General features: G+C 36.3%; 4 protein-coding genes and 1 non-coding gene across 9 annotated transcripts; 2 read left to right on the forward strand and 3 right to left on the reverse strand.

The window, feature by feature from the left end:
* Positions 1–929: 929 nt before the first annotated feature.
* Positions 930–5,922, reverse strand: LOC111806430 (mitogen-activated protein kinase homolog MMK2-like). The gene is made up of 7 exons (XM_023691742.1): positions 5,884–5,922; positions 5,501–5,707; positions 3,900–4,029; positions 3,546–3,683; positions 2,494–2,826; positions 1,452–1,635; positions 930–1,312 (listed from the first exon to the last, which is right to left on the reverse strand). The coding sequence occupies exons 2-7, from the start codon at positions 5,653–5,655 to the stop codon at positions 1,140–1,142; spliced, it is 1,113 nt and encodes a 370-aa protein (XP_023547510.1). The 5' UTR covers positions 5,656–5,707; positions 5,884–5,922; the 3' UTR covers positions 930–1,139.
* A 2,867-nt stretch (positions 5,923–8,789) lies between these two features.
* LOC111806949 (protein BPS1, chloroplastic-like) lies at positions 8,790–11,346 on the reverse strand. 3 transcript variants are annotated; one of them, XM_023692496.1, is made up of 3 exons: positions 11,245–11,326; positions 11,056–11,161; positions 8,790–10,080 (listed from the first exon to the last, which is right to left on the reverse strand). In XM_023692496.1, the coding sequence occupies exon 3, from the start codon at positions 10,033–10,035 to the stop codon at positions 9,034–9,036; it is 1,002 nt and encodes a 333-aa protein (XP_023548264.1). In that variant the 5' UTR covers positions 10,036–10,080; positions 11,056–11,161; positions 11,245–11,326; the 3' UTR covers positions 8,790–9,033. The 3 variants fall into 3 exon arrangements, with proteins under 3 accessions (XP_023548264.1, XP_023548265.1, XP_023548263.1); XM_023692497.1 differs by lacking the exon at positions 11,056–11,161 and having other exon boundaries at positions 11,245–11,346; XM_023692495.1 differs by lacking the exon at positions 11,245–11,326 and having other exon boundaries at positions 11,056–11,219.
* Positions 11,347–12,565: 1,219 nt separating this feature from the next.
* Positions 12,566–16,535, reverse strand: LOC111806404. Of its 2 annotated transcripts, XR_002816803.1 has the most exons (6): positions 16,061–16,535; positions 14,890–15,044; positions 14,743–14,809; positions 13,276–13,327; positions 12,969–13,185; positions 12,566–12,735 (listed from the first exon to the last, which is right to left on the reverse strand). XR_002816803.1 is itself a non-coding variant. In XM_023691700.1 (5 exons), exons 1-5 carry the CDS (start codon positions 16,404–16,406, stop codon positions 13,086–13,088), a joined length of 720 nt encoding a protein of 239 aa, XP_023547468.1. In that variant the 5' UTR covers positions 16,407–16,535; the 3' UTR covers positions 12,853–13,085. The 2 variants fall into 2 exon arrangements, 1 of the variants encoding a protein (XP_023547468.1); XM_023691700.1 differs by lacking the exon at positions 12,566–12,735 and having other exon boundaries at positions 12,853–13,185.
* Positions 16,536–20,564: 4,029 nt separating this feature from the next.
* TRNAL-UAA lies at positions 20,565–20,647 on the forward strand. Its single transcript has one exon. It is a non-coding gene; the product is annotated as a tRNA-Leu (tRNA).
* A 621-nt stretch (positions 20,648–21,268) lies between these two features.
* Positions 21,269–23,251, forward strand: LOC111807573 (heavy metal-associated isoprenylated plant protein 39-like). Of its 2 annotated transcripts, none has more exons than XM_023693353.1 (3): positions 21,269–21,628; positions 21,877–21,952; positions 22,517–23,251. In XM_023693353.1, exons 1-3 carry the CDS (start codon positions 21,623–21,625, stop codon positions 23,068–23,070), a joined length of 636 nt encoding a protein of 211 aa, XP_023549121.1. In that variant the 5' UTR covers positions 21,269–21,622; the 3' UTR covers positions 23,071–23,251. The 2 variants fall into 2 exon arrangements, with proteins under 2 accessions (XP_023549121.1, XP_023549122.1); XM_023693354.1 differs by having other exon boundaries at positions 21,275–21,628; positions 22,520–23,251.
* Positions 23,252–24,057: the final 806 nt, after the last annotated feature.

The raw sequence follows: 24,057 nt of genomic DNA on the forward strand, positions 1-24,057 counted from the left end.
ACTATCATACATTATAATTTAATGCAAAAATTCATTAAATAATAATAATAATATGGTCAAATTACACTATTAATATACATACTTTAACCATACTGGATTTTTTCTCGATCGAGTATTTCAATTCTTAAATCGGTTGTCAGTATTAGTTTACTATTCTCTTTATTTCTCATCACTCTCGAGCTTGATTTATCATCCATTCGTTGTAGCAAATGCAAAGCTTTAGAATCATCCTCGGCTAAAATCCCTATCCCCTCCTTCTTTGATGTCGATATCACCTGCCGACAGGCCAACAAATTAGGACTAGTTCATTGTATTCAAGAGTGTCGTTTTATCTATCGCTACCTTTTTCTTGTTCTTGCTCATATTTTAGTCGAGCGCAAACTTCTCTAGTTAACCCTAGATTTCTATGTCGTATCAACAATCTTCTTTTTTCTTTTGAATCTCCAAGTGCTCTTTTTTGAAAGGGTGATGAGCTGCTCATGAAAAATTAGATGAACAATGCCTAAATCTCATAGGAGTTAGGTTGAAAGTATTGTTGTGTTGAGTTTATTGGGTCAGGCTATGTATTTGGTCCCTATTTCGTGGTGTTTTGTTCTTGGTTTTTGTATCGGTGGTATGATTTTAAACTCTTGAACGATAATAACGAGTAGAGTTTCATTAAAATATTCCTATCACTTCGAATAGGTTGTTCATTGTTCCGACTCAGAATATGATTAATCTAGCATCGGTTAGATGAGTCTTTACTAGCCATTTCCGACATATTATCCTTATTTATTTTCATAGCAAACCAGTGAGACGAAGATTTTGAGTCCTCTGCTCTACCAACTGACCGATACCGGCTATTTCCTAGACGTATTTTCAAGTGTTTACTTGTTGGGCATTCCTGAGTGGTTCTTTGGTGAGCAAAAATGTATCACAAAGCCTATGAGTCAAGCTTAAAGAAACAAACTTAACACTCTCAAGGAACTTTATGTTACAAATTTCTATATATCATCAAGATAGAACAAGTTTTAACTAGGAATCGTCTATTCTCGTGCTAGATCTAACTTTCTATCCATCACGAACACTTTTAACCATGAGAAGGATTCAAATTTGGAAGAGATAAAATCTAGTTCGAAAAGATAACACACACATGATCCTCAGTTAGCGGGATCCGGGTTGAACTTCATGGATTCTCTCCATACAAGTTCCTTAATGTGTTCTTCAGTATACGATGGCTGCTCGAAATCAAAACTGAAGGGCCTTGGACATACTGGCTCCACATTGGTATCATGAAGAGGTGCTAAGTAAGGATGGCACAGTGCCTCATCAACTGCAAAGCGTTCGAGGTTCGAGGTGATCATCCAAACGAAGAAAATAATGTATAATCTTAAAATCCCAATCTCATCTTGTTAAAGGCATGACTTAGAGCTAGTTGGTTTAGTTTTACTAGTCATCGATTCGAATTATACCTGTAATGCGCTTTGTAGGATCGAAGACGAGCATCTTCTCCAGCAAGTCGATTGCAGCAGGAGACATGGTGGGAAATCGAGTGGAAAACTGTTGCCTGGGGAAGTGAGGAAGAAGTCTAAAATATTTTTGTGGATTGTCGCTTCGTAAGAATCCGAGGCTCGAGTCATCGGGTGATCCAATGAGCTTCATAAACCAAAAGAAAAACAGTGTAAAGTCAGATTAGAGGCATGGTGAAGGTTGTGCCACAAAATAGAAATACACCCGCTGGAAAAGAAAACAGATCTTTAGTTTACTTTGATTCGGTACTCAGACTCGGGGAAAGAGCAAAAAATAGGAAGCTAAGTGTGAGATCCCACATCGGTTGGGGAGGAGAGCTAAGGGTGTGGAAACTTCTCCTTAACAAATGCGTTTTAAAACCTTGAGGGGAAGCCCAGAAGGGAAAGCTCAAAGAAGACAATATTTATTAGTAATGAGCTTGGACTGTTACAAATGGTATCAGATCTGGACACCGGGCGATGTGCCTGAGAGGAGGCTAAGCCCCGAATGGGGGTGGAGACAAGACAGCGTGCCAACAAGGACGTTGGACCCTGAAGGGGGGGTGGATGGAGGGTCTCACATTGATTGGAGAAGTGAACAAGTGCTAGCGAGGACACTGGGCCTCAAAGGGGGTGAATTGTGAGATCCCACATTGGTTGGAGAGGAGAACAAAACATTCTTTATAAGGGTGTGGAAACCTCTCTCTACATCGGTTGGGGAGGAAAATGAAACATTCTTTATAAGAGTGTGGAAACCTCTCCCTACATCGGTTGGGGAAGAGAACGAAGCATTCTTTATAAGAGTGTGGAAACCTCTCCCTATATTGGTTGGGGAGGAGAACGAAGCATTCTTTATAAGGGTGTAGAAACCTCTCCCTAGTAGACACGTTTTAAAAACCTTGAGGGGAAGCTCGAAAGGAAAGCCCAAAAAGGACAATATTTGATAGCGGTGGGCTTGGACGGTTAGACTAAGGCCGATTCTGATTCTGATAACAGGCAAGCGTACCTCAGTAATAAGTTTTAGCTGATGAACATAGTCTCTTCCAGGAAACAGTGGTTGTCTGTGCATAATTTCACCAAATATACAGCCAACAGACCAGATATCAATTGCTCCACTGTATTCTGAACAATTAAGAAGCAATTCAGGTGCACGATACCACCGAGTAACAACATACTCAGTCATAAAATCAGTTTCAGAAGTTGTCCTTGCAAGCCCAAAGTCTCCAATTTTCAGGTCACAATTTGCATTCACGAACAAATTGCTCGGTTTCAAATCACGGTGTAGAACGTTAGCAGAATGTATGTATTTTAGCCCTCGTAACAACTGGTACACAAAGTACTGCACACCAAAAACTTGTACTAATAAGATTCAAAAAACACAGCTTGGGGAAAAGAAAATAAAATCTAATAATCATTAGTTCTTTATAAACTGATGATGTTAAGAATGAAACGAAGCTGAAAAAATTTAGAACACGAGTTAAGTAAAAAACTGTAAGAGCTCAAGCCTACCGCTAACGGATATTGTTCTCTTTGGACTGTTCCTTTCGAGTTTTCCCTCAAGGTTTTAAAATGCATAAGTTTCCACACCCTTATAAAAATGCTTCGTTCTTCCTCCCCAACCGATGTGAAATCTCACAATCCACCCCCCCTTCAGGGCCCAGCGTCCTCTCTGGCACTCGTTCCCTTCTCTAATCAATGTGGGACCCCCCAATCCACCTCCTTCAGAGCCCAACGTCTTTGCTGGCACACCGCCTCATGTCCACCCTCCTTCGGGGCTCAACCTTCTCGCTGGCACATCGTCCAGTGTCTGGCTCTAATACCATTTGTAACAACCTAAGCCTACCGCTAGCAGATATTGTCCTCTTTGGACTTTTCCTTTCGGGCTTCCCCTCAAGGTATTTAAAACGCGTCTGCTAGGAAACGTTTCCACACCCTTATAAAGAATGCTTCGTTCTTCTCCCCAAACGATGTGGGATCCCACAAAAACCATTCAAATTGGAGGCTATCTTATTCAAATGTTCATTGTTATGTAATTGCAAGAAGATGAGAGGTGCTAACCCGACAATGTTCATCAGTCAACGATTCATTGGACCGTATTATCTGATTCAGATCAGTATCCATCAATTCATAAACAAGGCATACATCATTGAAAGTCTCCTTCTGAGGAGGTCTTATAATATCTTCAAGACCAATAATCTGCAGTTTGGGGGGCAAAGAAAGTTAGCCCACATGGTCACATAATAGCAGCAAAGTGTAGTCAATACTCAATGCTCATACTTAATATGGCGATGGATACTCCAATAAGGCAAAAACTAATAGATATTAGTAATATTAAGATCAAGAAAAGGATATCATAAACAAGTTACATATTGTAAATAAAAGATCTGAAGTAATATAGACACTGAAATTTACATTATCATGTTCCATGTGTAGAAGAAGCTTGATTTCTCGCAAGGTTCTTTTAGCGTCAATTCTATTGTCAAATGCATTGCCAACCTTCTTAATTGCAACCTCTTCATTTGTTTCTGAATTCAAAGCAGCACTGAATAGACAAACAAGTAATGTCTTGCTTTAATTGTTCATATACAAATATGTAACTGGTAATAAACCAAGATTTCATTGAGAATAATGAGAAATACATCTGAACAAGTCAATGTGATACACAAGAGCAGGAATAAGAAACAATGTCAAATCTCACATTGATCGTTACAAGAAAGGATTAATGTCTATAATGATTGCCTAAACATGTTTAAAATTTTTTACATTGATCATAGCAAGACAAGAATCGTAATAGCCCAAGCCCACTGCTAGTTGCTAGTAGATATTGTTTGCTTTGGCCCATTACGTATTGCCGTTAGCCTTGCGGTTTTAAAACGCGCCTACTAGGGAGAGGTTTTTACACCCTTGTAAGGAATGTTTCGTTCTCCTCTCCAACCGATATGAGATCTCACAATCCACCCTCCTTGGGAGCTAGTGTCCTCACTGGCACACCGCCCAGTGTCTGCTTTGATACTATTTGTAACAGCCTATTACGTATCGCCATCAATCTCACGGTTTTAAAATACGTCTACTAGGGAGATGTTTCCACACCCTCATAAGGAATGCTTGTTCCCCTCTCCAACCAAATGAGATCTCACAATCCACCCCCTTGGAGGCATAGCGTCCTCGCTTGCATACCGCTTGGTGTATGACTCTGATACCATTTGTAATAGCCCATTATGTATCACCGTCAGCGCATGGTTTTAAAACAGGTCTGCTAGGGAGAGGTTTCCACACCCTTATAAGAAATGCTTGTTCCCCTCTCCAACCAAATGAGATCTCACAATCCACCCCCTTGGAGGCCTAGCGTCCTCGCTTGCATACCGTTTGGTGTCTCGCTCTAATACCATCTATAACAGCCCATTACGTATCACCGTCAGCCTCACAGTTTTAAAACGCGTCAGTAGGAAGAGGTTTACACATCCTTATAAGGAATGCTTCATTCTCCTCTCCAACCGGTATGGGATCTCACAATCCATGACACACTGCCCAGTGTCTGGCTCTAATACCATTTGTAACAGTCCAAGCTCATCTCTAGCAGATATTATCCATTTTAGCCTGTTACGTATCATCATCAGCCTCACGGTCTTAAAACAAGTCTACTAGGGAGAGGTTTCCACACCCTTATAAGGCATGTTTCGTTCCCCTCTCCAACCAATATGGAAATCTCACAAGACCCTAGTAAATTAGTAAATTGCAGAGGCCAGAGAAGATAAGATACTCAAATAATATAGGTAAAAGGAAGAACCAGTCCATATTGATCTGTAAAAGACCCTGAAGATGTCCATCCTAACCGATTGTTTTGATCACACTTTCAGCTCCCTTTTCTAAAAACTATTGTTTATCTCCTCTTCCACAAATTACACAGTACAGAAAAAATCTCTTGTAAAGAAAACAACAAAGTTTTACACATTGAAGAAGAACTAAGAACAAGCAAAATCAAAAGGAAGAAACAGAGAAGAGAAGCTTCATACCAGACAATTCCATAAGCTCCTCTTCCAACAGGCCTTATCGGAGGAATATACTTCCTAGGAACTTCAAATAGATTGCCATAGATATTGTACTGAATGTATCGACCCCCATGGGTAGGCACTCCCCTGATGTGGTGATTAAAAGGACCGGGCTCCATTGACACTCCCGAGGCCCCAATAAAGTGAACAGATCAAAATTCACAAAAAAAACCTAAATCGAAGAGTAGAAACAAAGATTAATCGACTTAGATTAAGGCAAAAACTGAATTGGGAGTTGAAGAGACGGCCAAATTTGAAGAGGAGTGTGTTGAAATTTGCAGAAAAAATGTAAGCGAGCATTTATGCCAAGATTGTTTGACTTATAAGAGAGTTAGAACGGAATACGAACCTTCATCCAGACGACTTCGAGGAGACTCGCAGGCCTGCGTCTGTATCCGCTCTCTGATTCGCACCTCCATGAACGACTTCGATCAACTTCCAATTTATTTATTTTTTTTTTTTTTGACTACTCAACTTATTAATTTTAAAATAGTTTTAGTATTGAATTAATCCATTTATTAGATATAAATTTAAATTAAGTATTTGGTAGAATTTTAAGCTTTTACTAATTTAGGGAATGATCATGAGTTTATAATCAAATAATACTCTCTCCATTACTATTGAGTTATTTGGGAAGCCGAAAACTAAGCCATGAGGCACTTATACTCAAAGTGGCTAATATCATACCATTGTGGAGAGTCGTGTTCGTCTAACAATATCATACCATTTATGAACATTTTGTATCTAATTTTATTCAAAAAAGTGAAAAAAAAAAAAAAAAGTTGATCGAATTGTGGGAACTAAGGATGTTTCGTTGGACTAATTCTAGATTTGACCTCGTTTTTTAAAATAATTTTTTTTTATTGTGTCCTCTTCTCGCTTTCTTCTCGACTTCTCTTGTTTCTTCTTGCTTTACGACCTTCTTGCTCCCTCTCTTCTTTCTTCTTCCTCGATCAATGACGATTTTCACATTTGGACAGCAAATTTTAAATGTAGCGAATAATTGAAGTATTGAGAACCGATTTGATTTTATATTCGAATATGAAAACAAGAACTCATCTTTTAGTTTTTAGTTCAATAACATTTGGAGAAGTGAAATGATCCGAACATTTGTTGACCCATTTGACCTATTGATTGAAAATATATGTCTTAACCAATTGAAGTATACTTAGTTTCGTAATTCAAGAAGATGTTGATAGAGTCAGGGCAGGGAAGAATACTTATAATATGTCTCCGTCTTTGAAAAAAGTTGGAGAAAATTTTCTTCGAACTCCGATCCCGACCGGCCTTTCTGAAGGAGTAATGGGTCTTTTTTTTATTTATTTAATCTTCTTTTGAAATTACACGTTTAAGGACGACTACATCAACGGTCGTACACAAAATTAGTGATGGCTATGTCTATGGACATAATTTTGTTGTTGATCTCAACCGCGTGAGTGGCTATGTACGTTCATCTCAATCACATGTTGTCAATTATTTATTGCTTTCACTTTGTCAATTTTTAAGAAGTCTTCGAATACGATATATATGGCTTTATGTTAGAGCAATAATGATTATAGAACGGATGATCACATGACTTGGTCGATATATCACTAAGTTGCTCTTATATGGCTTGTTACAGCTCGATGAAACTATCGTTTAAAATTACGAAAAAGTCTATACAAGAAAGAAAGTAAAACTCGTTAACCACAAGTTCTATACCCATTTTTATTAGATATAATTCATTCTCAACTCGAGCAAAATATGTCATAAATACGTGAGCCTTACCCATTATTCCAATTTGGAGAAAGGCTTATATCTTGATATGACTTTCCTACTTAATTCAATTTTTGCACCTTATTTCTGGTAGTTAGTTTCCAACCCCACTTTCTCCACCCGTGAGCAAAATTGTGGTACTTTATGATGTACTCATTATCGACAACGAGTATAAGCAAACTATAATTAGGCCTATCTATTACTTGAGGTGTGTCCTTAAATCACGAGTCATTCTAGGAATATCTATCAAACCCTTTTTGAGACCTCATTTGTTTATGGGCGCACATCTCACACAATTAAACAACATTATATGCAATCTTTTGGTGTACATTTTTTACGATGAGTATAGGCATACAAAACTTAGCCCTTTATATGACGAGAGATATGTCCTTGCACCACGAGTTTACTAGGGAACATTGTTCTTATGGATTCAACCATTTACATAATTTTTCTTCTATGGAATAAAGCGTTCGTCTTCTAATGTACATATTATGCAATGAACTTTGTGCATGATGTTAGTCTAACCCGAGATGGTCTCCAGATTTTGAACTATTAATCGTTGAGAATAACAAACTTAGCCTTTTGGGTAAGTTTGTGACATTGAGAAACTCATGACTAACCCATAGGGTATGCCAAGTAGTCGCTTTGGTGCTTTTCTTCTTTGATTTGATGAAGAATTGATTTGCAAGGATCTTTGGGCTTATTAGAGGAAGCACCAGGATAGAGTTTGGATTGGTCGAACTTTGTATCATTTGGCATTCGGTCGACATGAAGTTCTGTCCATAATTGATAAGTGTAAAAGATATTCCACGAGATCTTCTTCACCATCATAGGACTTGATGGTTAACATTTTGACTCAATTAGAGCTTCGAGATTCGATCCTACAACTTGTCACACCGTTTTGAATGTTGTCATGAACATTGTCATCTTTTTCTTGATCTCCAACAAGTCTATTTCCTATGGAGGGCTCTTTGTCTTGACCTCAACCGTCAACTTTCACTTTTCCTTAACTAGGCTCGTAAGGTTGATATTTGGTCGTGGCCTCGGTCTCAGCCTGGAGTAAGGCCTCTTCTAGATGAAGTTCTCATTCAAGTGGTATACCATTATGCTATAATCCATTCCTAGCATATCTTTATGCAACCAAACAAATATGTTTGCATTTAGTCACGACGAACTGTCTATCTTCTGATGTGAGCACAATAGATTCTAATCTCTATGGATTGACCTCTTTGATTAGCCTTGACTAACTCTCTTTGGTCGGAAGATTGATCGACAACTGTCTATCTTCTGATGTGAGCACAATAGATTCTAATCTCTATGGGTTGACCTCTTTAATTAGCCTTGACTAACTCTCTTTGGTCGGAAGATTGATCGACATTAACCCAAACCGACGGGTTTGCCTCAACCAAAGAAGGGTCAACCTCAGCCAAAGATGGGATGATCTTGACCAAAAGAATCAACTATTTCGTCTTAGTTTCTAGTAACAACAAGGAGAATATAAAGAAAATATGCTCAAACATAGAAACCCCATATTACACATTTCCATTTCAAAGTTCCATCTTACAAAACTCAAAAGCAAAAGATGGCAATATTAAACTACTCTATACTATGGTTAGTTAATATTCTTCTGTTAAGAGAAAAAAAAACAAGAGATACCATCCTATTATCCCTGTACACAGGTTCGAGTTTAGCTCCACCGCAATTGGTCTGATTTCGTGTTCCTCGGATCCTCTCCATATGATCTAACCCTTCCTTAGGTTTGAAAGCAATGCATCACGCCCTGCCAAAACAATCTGGAAAAAGTTGTCGACTTCCTTCGACAGCAAATGTACACCTTCTGATAGTTTCTCTGCCTTTCCTCCCAACTCGGATATGACGTTCTTCAGCGGTTGAACTTCTTCGACTTCAGGATTCTCTGGGATCATTTGATGAAGCTTGCCCACACATTGATCAATAGCTTCAAGCTCCTTCAGAGGGGTAAACTTTCCATGGGAGTATATACTTCTAATTTCACTATTTACATCACTTTGCAAGGAGGAGAAAGTTTGTCCCCACGAATATGTAGCGGCAATTTTCAGATCGAAGAGTTTTGGGGAACCTAAGAAGGTTGAGGCAAAGACACTGCACACGAAAACTGTCTGTACCTTGACCCCGTACAATGCGTGCATTAGAACCTTACCCTTGGCTGAGTTCTTAACTTTTGGAAGATCAAGAGATTCTACAAGGCTGTCTAAGATTACACAACAATTCTTAATTCTAGAGTTTGTCGTGCTAATGTTCAGTCTCCATTCATCTAAGGAAGCACAGGCTCGGGTGAGACGCTTTGAGTCTGCAGACTCCAAATTATGGGTGATGCATCGGAGCATGAGGTTGCTTTGGTTCAAGTGTGAAAGCTCTGAGCTAACAACGTTGCAGACGTCGAGTAATTTCACACTGATGTCCAAATAGACATCGATCCATTTCTCGTTCCAATCAGTCACAGGGAGCTCTAACTCCTTGATAAGATTTTTAACATCACTGTGAGTTTCACAAAGCAACTCCATAGCTAATATCATCCAAGAAAGGCTAAGAACATCATCCTTACTAGATGGATGGAGCTTTCTTAATCTTTCAGCAAGGTTTCTCTCAAAATCATTCAATATTGCGGTGAGTTTTGAAGAAAAATTCGAACCTTTGGGAGATATCGTGCGGAAAGGATTCCCAAAGGGGAAAAACTGTCTGTGTGGTTCCTGTGGTCGGCTCATTCCCGTGAACTAAGGTATTTATGAGATCTTGATGCTATGAAATGGCTGCAGAGAATATCAGACCACATGGTAAGGTACGATTCAATGATCGAATGAGGTAGAATGCTTCAGCAGTAATTTAAAATCAGGAAATAAAACCATATTGATCAACAAAAAGTATCAAGTTTGAAATTCATGTGAGTTCATGTTTAAGAATATTGCATTTGCAAAATTTCTCTACAATCAACAGCACTAAAATCTCCTTAGCCAATATGCTCAATAGTATACATGGAACGTTGCAAAATGACGTTCTCTGCGCATAGAAGTCCTATTCTTCGTGCAAGGTCCTAGAACTCGATGTTAGACTTTCTAGTAACAGAATTTGCAGAGCATCAAACAACCAAAGACAAGAAACATAATTGAATAAACCCCATCACATCCTATTTTCCCAATAATAACAGAAAATTGGATATCGGGGTGGAGGAGACAGCCAGTAATTCTCATTATACAGCCTAAGTTTCAAGTACAAGGCAGGAAAGAAACAGAGAATCCTCTTATCTACAAAACTTTACAAAACATATCTCTTAAACATAGATCTACAGATCCTACATCAAAACTAATACAAAATCCAAAGAAAAAAAGACTAATTATCTTGAATTCGCCTTGTGTTGTGTTCCTGAGATTTCCAATCCACAAAAATCAAATTGAACCTCATAGAGTACATCCTTTTCATGGAATAACACAGAACCAAGGATAGAAACTGAGCCGTTCAGATACAAAGTCTTCAGATCTCCGTTTTCACATCTACTAATCTATCCTTTTAGCCGCAAACATAACATACATATTGTAAACCTCAAAGATCCATGAAACTTTCTTCGAAAAAACACATCCAAGAAGCGAAGCGCATCCAGAATCACTCAGACAACAGAAAGTAGCTAATTCAAAGAAAATAAAAATAAAAACATGGAGATCTGAACCTAATATTACGAGAAATCAAACAATACAGTACAAAAAGAAACAAATATCTCAAAAATAACTCACCTAAGAGATAGATCTGCTAATTGATGAACCAACAGATGAACAGCATAGAAATCCTAAACATCCAGCGCCAAATCGAACAAGAAAAGAAGAAAAGAAAATCTAACAACTAGAAAAGCGAAAAAAGATCACTAAAACATCAGAAACAGAGCTCACAAACTAAAAAATTCATCCAAAAGAAACGATAAATACCAAGTGGTTGAAGAAAGGGCTCTGGGAATTTCCGGGAATGTCAGTGGATCTAGAAAGAGAAGACATAGACTTTGATAATGTTATTCATCGGTGACTGAAGGGGGAGTCGTGGGTTATGACGTGGCGGGATTTGATTGGGTAAAAATGGTGATTTTGACAAGGGTATTTTGGGAAATTTGAAACGGAATATGCTAAGAAGAAAAAACAAACGCGTCATTCGGCAACTTGATATTGTTTATTAGGGTTTCTTTGACAAATTCCTTTCCCATACTTTTCCAAATGACCATTTTGGGTTTTTTCTTTCTTTAATTTAATTAAATATCTTAAACTTTTTAAAAAATAAAAAATTGTTAAAAAAAGCATTTATTTATTTATTTTTAAATATTTAGTGAAAATTTACGACTCAATTTATCACTCAAATTTTCTATATATTAAAAAAAAATAATAATAAAAAGCTAGAAATGGTAGGGGCAAAAGCGTAATTTGACTATCTTAGGAGGGTTCTATCCGAGTATTCAATAATGGTATTCTCTTCTTAGCTGTCGCCGCCTTTGACAAGTCCACATTTTTCCAACTTTTTCCAATTGAATAATTAAGTTTTCTTTTTATTTATTTATTTATTTTTTTAAATTAGGTGAGACATTTATAAATATTTTAGATTTAATTAATATTCAATGGTTCATAATAATTTAATCCTTTCCTTAAATTTAGGGTTTATTGAACTTTTTCTAGAGGCCGATAACTTAGACATGTTTGAAAGTGATTTTGATAACTTAGACATGTTTGAAAGTGATTTTGAGATAGTTAAATTCACTCTGGTAAGGCTTAGAATCACTTTTAACATGTTTTTAATCCTTTAAAATTAATTTAATGTTTAGTTTGGCACGTTTTAAAAACGGTTTCATATACTCACAATTATTTAGAATAATAATGCAAATTGTGAGATCTGAAGTGTTTGATTTATTCTATTCTAAAGACTTGTAAATTTTGATTGAATTACTTGACTTATTCTATATTCTATTGTTGAGAACGGTACCATGAACTTGAAGGAAGTTGCGAAAAATGTTGAACTCAAATTACCACAACACAAGATAAAGTCATGTTCTATTAATGTTGAACTCAAGTTGCAATCAAATGTGGTTTTAATTTATTCTTATTTTGCTGTATTTTAAATTTCAAAACTTTTAGCTAAATATGGTCATAAAGTCCGAACTTCAAATAAATTAGTGTTATTATCTTTGTAGTGAAGACTTAAAAATGTAGTAAAAAAAACATTTTTATCACCCCTCTAGCCAAGAGTCGGTTTCTTTGTAATTTTACCTAGTTTAAAATCAGGCTTGATATAATTGATCTTACTTGTAGAATGATTCAAATCTCAAACAAATGTGATCAAAGTTATCCAAATTTTACTCTTCCCTAGAGTGATTCCTTATCGGAAGAGCTAAGTGTTCTTACTTGTCCTTTAACCCATGACTAAGTTTCTTTGCAATTCTACGTAGTTTGTCAGGATCGATCTTCTACGTGGAATGGTTTGAATCTCGAATAAAAATTATCCAAAAAAGAGTAAAACTTTTATACCTCAAATTCTCAATCAGCAGATTCCACTCATAGAAAAAGGTAGGCACCAATCAACCAGCTGTATACTATCTCATTCTTTCATGTTCCATCTCTACAAATCTCTATCTATTACACATACTTTAATAAACAAAAAGAAAAGAAAAAATCTCTCTATTACATATAATTTCCTTACATTACCCCACAAAATATGATTTCTAAATCAAATTAAAACATTTACAAGAAAAGGTTTATGATCTAAGCTGTGTTCTTATGAGAAAGAAGAATCAGTCAGCACCTGGTTTCTTAAACCACAACCAAGCTCGAGTGGGTCTCAAAATTTGGTTCAGTAAAGCCATTTTAGGAACATTCCAGTGTTCTACATGCCTGAGAAATGGTGATTTTTTAGCAACGAAGATTCAGAAACACCAATGGATTTAGAGGTCTGCCTATAATAAAGTGGGTATTCATTCTTACCTGCTTACTTTTCCAGATCCTGCATCAAAATAATACTCTGTATATCCAGTTGCTGCAATATTCAATATTTTGCTCAGTGTATTCACAATAACTTCACAATACCTCTATACAAATTTAACACAGAACTTATCTCAAACTCTATGACTTTTTTTTTAAGAGAAAATGCATTAATCCATTGAAGGTAGTCTTAAATTTTCGATCTTACTTGGGGTTGTATAGTCCAAAATGATTTCGAACTGTAATGGCCCAAGCCCACCGCTAGCAGATATTGTCCGCTTTGGATTTTCCCTTTCAAGCTTCCCTTCAAGGTTTTTAAAACGTGTCTGCTAAGGAGAGGTTTCTATACTCTTACAAAGAATGCTTCGGATCTCACAATCTACCCCCTTTTGGGCACAACATCCTCACTGGCACTCGTTCCCTTCTCTAATCGATGTGGAACCCCCAATATTTGTAACAACCCAAACCCACCGCTAGTAGATATTGTCATCTTTGAGCTTTCCTTTTCGGACTCCTCTCAAGGTTTTTAAAACGCATCTGCTAGGGAGAGGTTTCCACACCCTTATAAAGAATGCTTCGTTCTACTCTCCAACCGATGTGGGATCTCACGATCCACCTACCTTCGGGGCCCAACGTCCTCGCTAGCACTTGTTCCTTTCTCTAATTGATGTAGGACCCTCCAATATTTGTAACGACCAAAACTCATTGCTACCAGATATTGTCCTCTTTGGGTTTTCCCCTTTGGGCTTCCTCTCAAGGCTTTTAAAACGCGTCTGCTAAAGAGAAGTTTTCACACCCTTATAAAGAATGTTTCGTTCTCCTCCCCAACCGATGTGGGATCTCACTATCCACCCCCCTTCGGGGCCCAGCATCCTCGCTGGCACTCGTTCCCTCCTCAAATCGATGTGGGACCCTCTAATATTTGTAATGGCTCAAGTCCACCGCTAGCAGATATTGTCCTCTTTGTGCTTTCCCTTTTGGGCTTCCCCTCAAGGTTTTTAAAACGCGTCTGCTAGAGAGATTTCCACACCCTTATAAAAAATGCTTCGTTCTCCTCCCAGCCGATGTGGGATCTCAAAATCCACCCCCCTTTGGTACCCAACGTCCTCGTTGGCACACTGGCTAGTATTTGGCTCTGATACCATTTATAACTACCCAAGCCCACCACTAGCAAAGATTGTCCTCTTTGGGCTTTCCCTTTCGGGCTTCCCCTCAAGGTTTTTAAAATGCATATGCTAGAGAGAGGTTTCCACACCCTTATAAAAAATGCTTTGTTCTCCTCTCTAACAGACGTGGAATCTCACATGAACATTTTTAGGGTTAAAATTACTTTTTATAACCATTTCAAAGCAGAGAATGTTCTTAGAGAAAAAACTTAATTAGAGCTCATTCCAGAAGTACTTCACTGAAAAAACACCATTCCAAGAAATTATCTCAAACTAACTCCGAAGCATCATAAATTAAACATACCAGATAGAATTGGTCTCCAAGGAAATGACAAGATACAACTGAACTTCCAATGTCCAATGCCCTTGTCCTGTACTCAGTCCAATCAACCAACAATTCAACACTAAGCTTAGCAAACAAAAAACAGTAATCTCTATAGAATGAGCTCACCTCAAAATCCTCCCATTTGGTAAGCTTCATGTTTGACTTATCAACAAGGGATCCAAAATTTGTACAGTTTCTTTTAAATCGGCTAAGACCTTTGAAAGAACCAGCCGGATCAGCAAATTCGCACTGCTCTTCATAAGCTTCAACAGTAAGGTTCCCTGATCATCACCAAATACAAATGAACAAAACTTGGAAAAACTGCTCACAAGTTCTACAATTAATCAGCCAAAGTTAATATAAATGAACACATACACTTCATTATTTTGCTAATTAGATTCTTTATGCAATCTTTTCTAACTTTTTTATTCACTGAATAAGTATTTTTGAATGTTATGTTCTTCAACTTACTTTTATTTGATTGGGAGTCGGAGCTTTTATCCCTATAGTTGGGGGCACCTACACCCTCCCCAAGGCCCGAACCTGTGAGACATTGAGGGTTTTTGGTATTAAGCTCACCCGAAGGATCGGACTTGGGACCTCTAAACTAGTATATCCAAGAGACACCAAGCCCTTGCCAACGAGTCTGCCCCTCATGGGATACTCATTCTTTTACTTTGAAGAGGTCACTTTTAGTCGATAAACTTTTGAAGTTGAATTACAAATTTAGTCGCTTGTGTCTCAAAATCTTTAAATTTATAAAAATGTTAATAGACCCGGAACTCTTAATTTTGTGTCTAATAAGTCCCTAAATTAAAATAAATGTTTATTCAATCCCTAAACTTTCGATTTTGTGCTTAGTAGTTTCTTGTCGTATTCAAAACTTTTATAATGTCATCTAATATCAACCTACTCTATAATTCACCTACTTCATTGTTCCTTATATACCCACGTTAGCAGTGTAATATACATATGTTCATCTATTACACAGTTAAGGACAACAATATTGAGGATGAAAATCATTATTTATGCTAAATTACAAATTTAGCTTCCATGGTTTGGATAAAATTTGAATTTAATCTCTATGATCTTAAAAAATTTCAATATAATTCCGATAATTTGAGTATTTATGGTTTAGATTTAGTTTCAACTTAGTGCTTATGGTAAGAACAACTTGAATTGAAGAAAACAAACTATCTTCATTTCAAAGAACCCTAGAACTCTAGAACTTCCAAACATCCAGAGACAAAACCAAAGCACAATAGTAATCTCTCGCATAAACAAAAATTTCCCAAACCTGTGACGAAGTACGACCGCTCAAAATCCTTCTTAATCGTTTCCACAATCACAGGGCGACGAATTGCACCGGACACATCTCTCGCAAGCTCCTGAGCCCTAACAGGCGTTTCAACATCCGTCGGCGGACGGAGAAATGAAGCGGCGATCCCCAAGAGCTCGGAGCCATACCAAGCGACCTTCAGCACCGCATTCTCGGGCTTAGATTCTTGATTCTTCGGCGAATCGGTAGCGGGATTGTCCCCTTGACATCGGATTGTGCAGATTTTGAGAGGGCGATTAGGTCGAATGGCGTTGAGAGATGTTTGAAGAGACGTACGTGATTGAAAAGGGAAGATCGTCGCCATTGCAATTTACAAACATGGATGGTTCGGTAGTTGATTGAATCAGAATGCTTTGGAGCTTTGCCGCGCGAAAACGAATGGCAGCCATGAGAGGTGAAAATATCTTCTTCCCAAGTTTATTGCGGGAAAAATTGTATGTTCGGCAGGATAAATAAAAATGTCTGTAAATATATTCACGTCGTTAATCTCATGTTTTTAAAACATGTTTATAAATTTTATATATTTATATATCTAGAGTAGTTTAAAGAGTGTCGTGCAAAAGAAAAAAAATCTTTATACCACTAATAAATATTGTCTGTTTTAACCCGTTACGTATCATTGTTAGCCTCATGATTTTAAAACACGTTTGTTAGGGAGAGGTTTCCACGCCCTTTCAAGGAATGCTTCATTCTCCTCTCAAACTGATGTGAAATCTCACAATCCACCTCCCTTGAGGGTCCAACGTCCTAACACACTGCTCAATATCTAGCTCTGATATCATTTGTAACAAATTTTCACGCTCTTATAAGGAATGCTTCGTTATCCTCTCTAACCAATGTGGAATCTCACGATCCACCCTCCTTGAGGCTCAGCATCCTTATTGGTACGCCACTCGGTGTTTGGCTCTAATACCATTTGTAACTGTCCAAGCTTATCGTTAACAAATATTATCCATTTTTGACTCATTACGTATGACCGTTAGCCTCATGATTTTAAAAATATTTGGAGAGGTTTCCACAAATTTCATCCGTCCCAAATAAATACAAATAATATAAAAAAAATATTAAGTGAAATGCATGATTTTATATTTCATGTATATAATAAATTAAATTTTGTGTTATTTTTTAGAATATGCATGATCCATGCTTCTAGAAATGCATGATTCCTATCAAGTTATTAATTAATCTTGCTTTTATTATCTTTCTCGAGTTGTCCATCACGTCTGATCTTTTATTTTAAAAACTTTTAATAATAGTCAAGTAACCGGGTATTGCGATAGTGACGGTGTAGTTGAGATTTTAAGAAAAAGTCAATACAAACGTTCAGATCGAATATCTTCGCGAGACGACCCAAGAATCTCGTGAATCGAACGTGGGGTTTAAAGACCCTACCGCATTTCGGCCTCGAGACCTGAAATTGTCGTTTCTCCTCTTTCACTAGTGAATAGTAAATTTCATTTTCTTACGTAAAATAATGAGACGTAAGATATTACATCATAACTTTTAAAATAATAATTGAATTCTTATTCAACCACGCCGTCATACATGTAACAATAATTAAATAATTAACTATTAATCAAATAATTCTAGACGATACATTGATCGAAGTGAAAACGACTTTTTATTAAAAAAAAAAAAGAATTAATTTAATCTAAACATAATCAATTGAAAACCAAACTAAGTATTAATTTAGAAGTTTACCTAATGAGTTGACGTACACTATATCTTACATCAATTTAAACACTATAATTATATTTAAAACGAAAAATTAGGTCGCTTATAATTAAATTACTTTTAAAAAAATTAAGTTTAGATCAATTTATTTTCTTCACTCAATCCCATGGTTTTAGAATAGAAAAAAAAAAAAAAAAGCTCGAGATGTCGGTGATTTGAGTTTAATCATTTTTTTAGACTTAACCGAGTTCGTTTGACTCATTTATCCAAATTTTTATTTTTAATAAAAGTAAAATATTAGTATATAAAATATTTGTTTATTTAATTTCAGACATTAATATTTACACCTCAATAAAATAAATATATTTATATAACTATACAATAAACAATTTTTTTCTTTTTTTTAAACTAACAATAAATTCAAATTTATTTAATTCAACCTAGTTTTAGAGTAATTCATGAACAATCCAATTCATAAAATTTTTGTTCTTATTTAATTAAACTCAACTAAAGTAAGTTCATAACTCAACCTAGACCGTACGAGTTAGGTTGAATCGAATTTTTCGAATATACAAATTTGTAAGAGGACAAAGACGTATTGGCTAAGTGTCAGCAATTTTTTTGACTTATTCTCCAAGATTCTTTGTCCTTACCAAATTAAATTATCATTTTTTGTCTTTTATTTTATTTTAATTTTGGCCCTTTTTATTTTGTTTTCGAATTATAATAAAAATTATAAATTTAATTTCGAAAGTTTGAAAGAAAATATTAGACTCGAGCGGATTTATCAAGTCGGGAGTTTGTTGGACAAATTCATGGGTTTCAATAGTACCCTGACCCGAGCGGCCTATATAAAGCTAAGTTTTTTAAACTCGAACATATTTTTAAACTCTTGAATTTAAAAATAATGTCTAAGTTTTATTTTTGCTTTAAGTGTGTGTATATATATATATATATATATATATTTTTTTTTTTTTGAAATTAAATTATAAAATTTAAATAAATGTTTAAAAATAAAAATTTAAATAAATAATTTTATTACAGTCACTCGAAATTTCCCAACTATTATATTAAAATATTCACGTAAATGTATAAAGAAGGATAAGATTAATTAAATATAAAATTAAAAAATAAAAGTTTTTAAATAAACTAATATACGTGTAATATAGGATTTTTTTTCCCACCACACGTGTATTGTGTGTATTATATATGTATATATTTACTGGCTCCAGTTGGTCCTACGTGGCAAATTTCAATTTCCGATAATTATTTAACAAAAAGGAAAATAATTATTAATAAACAATTGCCATCATTCTTTTCTTACTACCGAAAACGACGTCATTTTCCTAATCAGAACCGAACTGATATAAAAAAATTTACCCAATAAATAAATAAAATTTCAATAAGGTGATGTTGACACGTCACCTTATAATCGCACGTCATCTTAATCGCATTGTCAACGTGGCGAGCATCCACGGTGGGTGGCGGTAGTGGGGCCCACTATTAGCCGCCCAGATTGCGAAAACCCGTGGATGCGCTTTTCTGACGATGACCAGCAGTGGGACCTACACAACTGGATTATTTATTTATTTATTTATTTATTTTCCTATAATGATATGGCCTAAAATGACTGCTAATCTTAAGCCCCCACCACCACCGCCACCTCCACCACCACCACCAACCACAATTAACGTACGCTTGGTTTCTCACGCGCCGCCGTCTCCTTGTGGGTTCTTTTTAAATTTTTGACTGTGGTCGCCAAATGTGTGTAATAATCCCGAAAGGGTCACGTGGCGCGTGGTTCTCATGCGCTGCCGTATTGTGGGGGTGGGGGTGGTGGATGGTATTTGGTTCATGGTCCTCTTGGTGGTTTGACTGTGTAAGCAATTTAAATGGTATATTTTTATATTTATTGAATATCTAGATATATTCATATTTTCATCCTCAATAAAATCTACATTTTTGTTGACATCAACGTTTAAAAAATATATTTGTTCTCGAAAAAATTCTCTAAACTCGGCTGAAAAAAGATGTATTTATAGAAAAAATTCTATCATAACGTCGAGATGCTAGCTCGTTGTCCCAATATTTACCAAAATTTCTTTAGACACGTGCACGTGTTATTTCGTTAAGTTCTATAGCATCAAGATGATATGAGCTGCATACCAACTTTATCGTCTCGACCAGAATGGCCTAGAGTTGTTGCAAAACTTCAATTTTTTTTTTTTTTTTTTTTTGAAAACTCAAGTGAAAATATAAAAAAATAGTTCTATATTTTCATATGGTATTTAAGTTTACATGATATATATCATAGATTATCATAGACGTTTTAGAGCAATGGAGCTACGAGAATAGGTTAAACCAAAGTTATATGCTAGGTTTTAGTCAGTAGTTTGTCTTCCTTTTTATTTGTGAGTAGTTTTTTAACATTTTAATTTAAACCGTACGTGAATTTATTAGTCATAGTTCTAAGCCCTCTCCGTTGTGGGAGTAGAAAAGGTTCTCAGACGTTATACATTTATAATTTTTTAGGATTTTGCTCGATAAATATTTACTTTTTAAAAATTAGATTATAAATGTTTCTTCATCTTAAAAATTAAAATCAAGTTTCGATATAAATATATATTTCAATTTTTGAAACGTGACTAAGAATTCAAATGTTTGTTTGGGAAAAAGTGAAAACTATGGTTAAAAGAAAAAAAAGAAATAATATGAAAAGTAATGAAAGATTTTTTTTTTTTTTTTTTATTATTTACATTTTAACCACAAAAATATTAGAATAAATTCAGCCGGTTTGCCCGAGAGGTTAAGGGGGAAGACTTAAGATCTTCTGCACATAAGTGCGCGTGGGTTCGAACCCCACAGCCTGCAGGAAAAAAAAGAAGAAAATTTTGTGTGTTTATTTATACATCGTTTTTCGTTTTGTAGGAGCAGATTTTAAAACGCATTCGATCTCACGAGATCTATCTAAGGCTCAGAAGCACTTCGTTTAATATTTGAAAATTCTTCGTTGGTTAACCATACCTACAAGAAACAATAATAATTAGACCAAAACTAGCAAGAATCTCACGTGTCACTTGGTGACTCGATTAATAGAACTTAGACCATAACCTTAGCCACCCATTTAGACTATTACGGCCCACGTGCTGACTTGATTAGCAAAACTTGGACCACCATAACCTTGGCCAACCAGTCATGCCAAAGAGAACTAGATCATAACCGGCGCGTGACTTTCACGCGCCGCCTATGAAAGTGGTAGAAATTGAGAAAAAAAAAATAGAAAACAAATCTCGAAGATCTAGGGAAAGTGGGACCAAGAATGAGCCATCCAAAGAGGATTTGAAGACAAAAGGCGGCGCGTGGATGTCACGTTGAACAACCCACTAAGCATATTAACAAATCAAATGCATCAATGCATGGGTTTTCTTTTAGAAGTGAGAACAGAGTGGTGGCTCTCTCTCTCTCTCTCCCTCTCTCTCTCCCTCTCTCTCTCTCCCTCTCTCTCCCTCTCTCTCCCCCTCTCTCTCTCTCTCTCTCTCTCATATACGATACCGTCAAATCTCCACCATCTCTCATTTTTCTTCAAAAACAGCTACACACACACACACTCTCTCTCTCTCTCTAACTTTATCCCACCATTTTATCCTCTCTTCACCTCTGCCATTTCTTGTTTGGACTCAAAAACCTTTACCATTTTCTCTCTCTTCTATTTGTACTACGACTCCTCACAAAACTAAGCATAATTCTACTTGTTCTCTTCTTCTTCTTCTTCATCTCTCTCTCTCTCTCTCTCTCTCTCTCATCAATACCCATTTGTTCTTATCCTTTCTCATCAACAACGCACCTATGAAGGTCTCTTCTTTTTCTTATTTGATCTAAAAAACAATGCCTTTTTCTCTTTCTTTTATGTTTGTTACGAGAATCCAAGACGTGGGTATTAGAGATTGGATTCTTTCATGTTGGATTCCCACAAAAAAATCAAATCTTTACTTTCTTTTTTCAATTTTCGTGGATTCCGATGATGTTTTTCAAGTGGGTTTTTCATTTTTGTTGAAATAGATCGAATTAGATCTCTTAATTTTGGATTTGGGTTTTTGCAGAAGTTCATATTGAAGCTTGATTTACACGATGACAAGGCCAAACAAAAGGCTTTGAAGACCGTATCATCACTTTCAGGTTCATTTTGTTCCTATGATGTTCTTGTTTTGTTCTTCCTTTGAAGTGAAGCTAATTCTTAATCTACTAGGATTGCTTAGAGACATAATTTCCTTTGAAAATTACATGTCTTTCTCAAGACAAATTCTGTTGGTTGTTTGTGTATGTTGATCGATTTTGATCCTCTAACTTACCCAACCCCACCACCAAACCTAACCCACATGCCCTTTGGCTGCTTTTCACTTTTCATTAAAAAAGAATGATTAACAATTTTTTATCATTAAAAAAAAAAAAAAAAAAAAAAAAACCCATTTCAAAAATTTTCCATCCACAATATTCTTTGAACTTCAAATCAACCTTGAATTTGGTCTAATAAGGAATATTCTTCCTAGAGAAAAAGATGGCTCATCTAATACCCTCAATTATATGAAACGATCATGTAATCTTCGATTTTGATATTGTGTAAAACGATGACAGGTAAATATTTAGATATTTGTCTTCTATTACGATTTTTTATAGGTATCATATTTACTTTTTTTAGTATATTCAAATATCTTGTATCTATTTAGTGTTCTTTTTCAATAGCAGGGATTGATTCAATTGCGATGGACATGAAAGAGAGGAAGCTGACAGTAATTGGGACAGTGGATCCAGTGAATGTAGTAAGCAAGCTGAGGAAGTATTGGCCAACAGACATAATCTCAGTAGGGCCAGCAGTGGAGCCAAAGAAGGAGGAGCCAAAGAAGGAGGAGCCCAAAAAGGAGGAACCAAAGAAAGAAGAAGAGGGCAAGAAGGAGGAGCCAAAGAAAGAAGGAGAGGCTAAAAAAGACGACGCGAAGAAAGACGAGCCGAAGAAGGAGGACGACAAGAAAGACGAGCCGAAGAAAGACGGTGAAAAGAAGGAGGACGAGAAGAAGAAAGAGCCACCGCAGGTCGCTGTGCCAGCACCGATGCCGATACCGATGCCAATGCCAATGCATATGCCGATGCATATGCCGATGGCGATGCCTATGTATATGCAGCAACCTGACCCAGTAATGGACATGGTCAAGGCTCATAGACCATATAACCCTCACTTGACCAGTCATTACCATGTCCATAGCATGGAAGAGAACCCAAATGCTTGTGTTATTTGTTGAGTATTACAATGTCTATGGTGCCTTAAGCCAAGGCATTTTGGAAGCCAAACCTACTACCCCTTTGAAGCTAAAGCTCCCTCTTGTAGATAAAAAAAACAAAAAACAAATATTATGTCTTTTTGGCGTTTTATTTACCCAATATTTTAGTTTAATATGTAGAAATATTCAATAATTTTGGCTCTTTTTTACTATTTACTCTAAACTTTCAAATGTTAAAAGTCAAAAAGTAAACTTAATGTTCCATCTATGATATTAATTATATTGTGAAATTTTCAATGTCAAAGGGGTAGTAATGTGTGGAGTTAGGTAGTTGGTCAAAATAAAACATAACCCCATTAAATAAAGAACATAAAATTTCAAAGCTACGATTGCAATGTCGAGCTCCCATCAAATCAAATTGAGATGTGCTGACGTGTCAAGGTATACACGTAGAGACTCTTACAAGTTCTTAATTCTATGTACATGTGAGATTCCATGTTGGGTGGAGAGAAGAACGAAACATTCATTATAAGGGTGTGGAAAACTTTTTCTAGTAGACGCGTTTTAAAAACTTTAAGGAAAACTCGAAAAGGAATACCCGACAATATCTGCTAGCGGTGGGCTTGGATTGTTACAAATGATATTAAGTCAGACACTGAGTGGTGTACTAGTGAGGAGACTGGGCCACTGATGGGGTGGATTGTGAGATTTCACATCGATTGGAGAGGGGAATGAGTGTCAGCATCTTTATAAGGACGTGGAAATCTCTCTCTAGTAGATGCATTTTAAAAACCTTGAGGAGAAACTCGGAAAGGAAAGTCCAAAGAGAACAATATCTGCTAGCGGTGGGTTTGGGCGGTTACAAATGGTATTAAAGCCAGACACTGGGCAGTGTGCAACAAGAAGACTGAGCCACTAATGGGGTAGATTGTGAGATTTCACATTGGCTGGAGAGGGGAAGTAGTGTCAACGTCTTTACAATGGTGTGAAAATTTCTCTCTAGTAGAT

Source organism: Cucurbita pepo, chromosome LG12, assembly GCF_002806865.2.
Source record: "Cucurbita pepo subsp. pepo cultivar mu-cu-16 chromosome LG12, ASM280686v2, whole genome shotgun sequence".
NCBI lineage: Eukaryota > Viridiplantae > Streptophyta > Magnoliopsida > Cucurbitales > Cucurbitaceae > Cucurbita > Cucurbita pepo.